The sequence below is a fragment of the Postia placenta genome, assembly GCF_002117355.1.
Source record: "Postia placenta MAD-698-R-SB12 unplaced genomic scaffold POSPLAscaffold_48, whole genome shotgun sequence".
In the NCBI taxonomy this organism is placed as follows: Eukaryota; Fungi; Basidiomycota; class Agaricomycetes; order Polyporales; family Adustoporiaceae; genus Rhodonia; species Rhodonia placenta.
In genome coordinates this window covers 960-3,019 of record NW_020169879.1, presented here as the reverse complement: position 1 = coordinate 3,019, position 2,060 = coordinate 960, and the positions used below count along the sequence as shown (strand labels likewise).

At 52.4% G+C, this 2,060-nt stretch overlaps 1 protein-coding gene across 1 annotated transcript; it reads left to right on the top strand.

Moving 5' to 3' along the window:
- Positions 1-775: 775 nt before the first annotated feature.
- Positions 776-1,589, top strand: POSPLADRAFT_1161250 (hypothetical protein; the record flags this gene model as incomplete). The annotated part of the gene is made up of 4 exons (XM_024487659.1): positions 776-836; positions 953-986; positions 1,120-1,156; positions 1,368-1,589. Coding segments are annotated over 4 exons (354 nt in total), but the record flags the coding sequence as incomplete, so codon positions are not given.
- Positions 1,590-2,060: the final 471 nt, after the last annotated feature.

Here is a 2,060-nt window from a genome sequence, read left to right as displayed (position 1 = left end):
CGCTAATCGCAATGTCCTGAAACGTGTAGCGCTAGAAAGACTGGCCAAATGGAGCAAGCAGTGACTGTGCATGATACGGGGATTAGGCCCACAGCACGCAGGTGTTTGCCGAAGTCCCGATGGTTGGTCATAGATGCCTGCCGAAGTAAGGTGCTCCCGGACTTCAAACCCGAAGAAGATCCAGTGGAAATAGAGTGGGATGAGGCTGATTTTATCCAAGCCTGGGAGCAAGGTATCACGCTTCCCGGTGCCCCTCAATCATTTGTCGCAGCCGGACATACGTACTCCCAGCTGTTTGCTGAGGAGGAAATCAAGAAGAGAGTCATTAAGACCACCAAGGAGTCGGTACCTAAACAGTACCACAAGTTCCTGAATGTCTTCTCCAAAGAAGCATCAGAACGGTTATCTGAAAGGAAGCCATACAATCATGCGATTGAACTTGTACCTGGCTACTCAATGTTCCATTCGAAGGTCTATTCCCTGTTAAACAATAAGCAGGAGGAACTCGATAAGTTCCTAAAGGAATAGTTAGCGAAGGGCTACATATGGAAATCAAAGTCGCCCATTTCGACCCTGTCACAAGTTGGTACAGTGTCTAGCTGTTTTTTAATTTTTTCCTTTTTGTGGACACCCATGACCTCTGTACTACATGCCTGATATGGATGCATTGTTATCTACTGTACGATTAGATTAGATGGGTGGCAGTGCGCGGCACAGCTCGGGCTTCACTGACATAGCCACTCTCTGACTCACCGGCCCCCGGGGCCACGTCAGCATACTGCGCACGGACCAGCTGCGCACGGACCAGCACGCACAGCCTGCCCTTATCTCCCCATGTATATAAGCTGGCCTCTGCTGCCCTAGGGACCTCAGTTTTGACCTCTTGTCCCTAGGTCAGTAAGCCTCCCTTGTATTCTTTCTTACCTTAACTAATATATTCACTTGTCCCTAGCCTTAGGTTTGAGCGTAAGCTCACCATCGCTTCGGTGGGACCCAGTCGAACGCCCCCAGCATTTAGGTTTGTTCCTGTTCCTTGACCTTAAGTTGTGACAATAGGTCAAAACCCCCCAACGCTGCTGGCGTTCCTTGAAACCCACACTCACTTTTCACTTCCTATAGGTTGGGTGGTGCACACCCTTTTGATACCATACAATATGTAGATAGCCTATTATACATCGCCAACACTTAGGGAATGAACCTTTCAGCACCTGCACTTCAGTGGGCGGTGCTTGTCCTTAAATGGACACGTGGACTAGGTCCCTGCTGCATTCTAGCCAAAAGCAGTACTGGGCCCCATGTGAATCGCGAACCCTAGTGTCACCTTGGGCACCATAGGTGTAAGCTAGTCTACAAACGGCCTTTCATAGTACATGCACCTCCCCTTCCTCCCTCCATCCATCATGGCTGAAGAAGCCTTCAACTGTACAGGACTTGAGCATGCATTCAATGCAGAAGATCATGTTGACGTCGCACGCCTAGATGATCCAGGCGCCCTCTTCTTCGACTGTAACAGACAGCCATGCCCTAACTGCACCCCGCGCTCCATCACCGTCGAAGATGGACACTTTGTGCCCATCCGACAAGTTTAGCACCCCCTTGTGCCAGATCTCAAATACGCGTCCTGATCTGTCTCCCGCCACGTCACTCCCATCTCATCCCAACCTGCCTCGCCAGGCATCCGCATTCCTCAACCTGTTGCCAGTACAGGTCAAGCGCAAGGAGACCCCAATCTCCCTCAAAGAACTGAGGCAGTCACACAGCCTCCAGCGACCCCTCAAGCGATCCCCCAGCCCTCTTTGGGGCCGCGGTTGGAAGGGCCTCCCAAGACCAAGCCCTGCGACACTCTGCCACATTCTTGGGCCGGCTCGTCCTCAGCGGTCACCACCTCGACTTCAGTCCCTGTCCTACGTCACCCCGCCCCCGGGCTTCTTCAATCGTCTCCACCGCTGTCGCCACCGCGAGGCCGCCCAAGCACTCGTTCCTTGCAAAGTTTGCCCAGTGGACAGTCACAACAGTTGCCTTCATCTGCAGGCAGTCCTTCATCCTCCTTGTTGCCAATA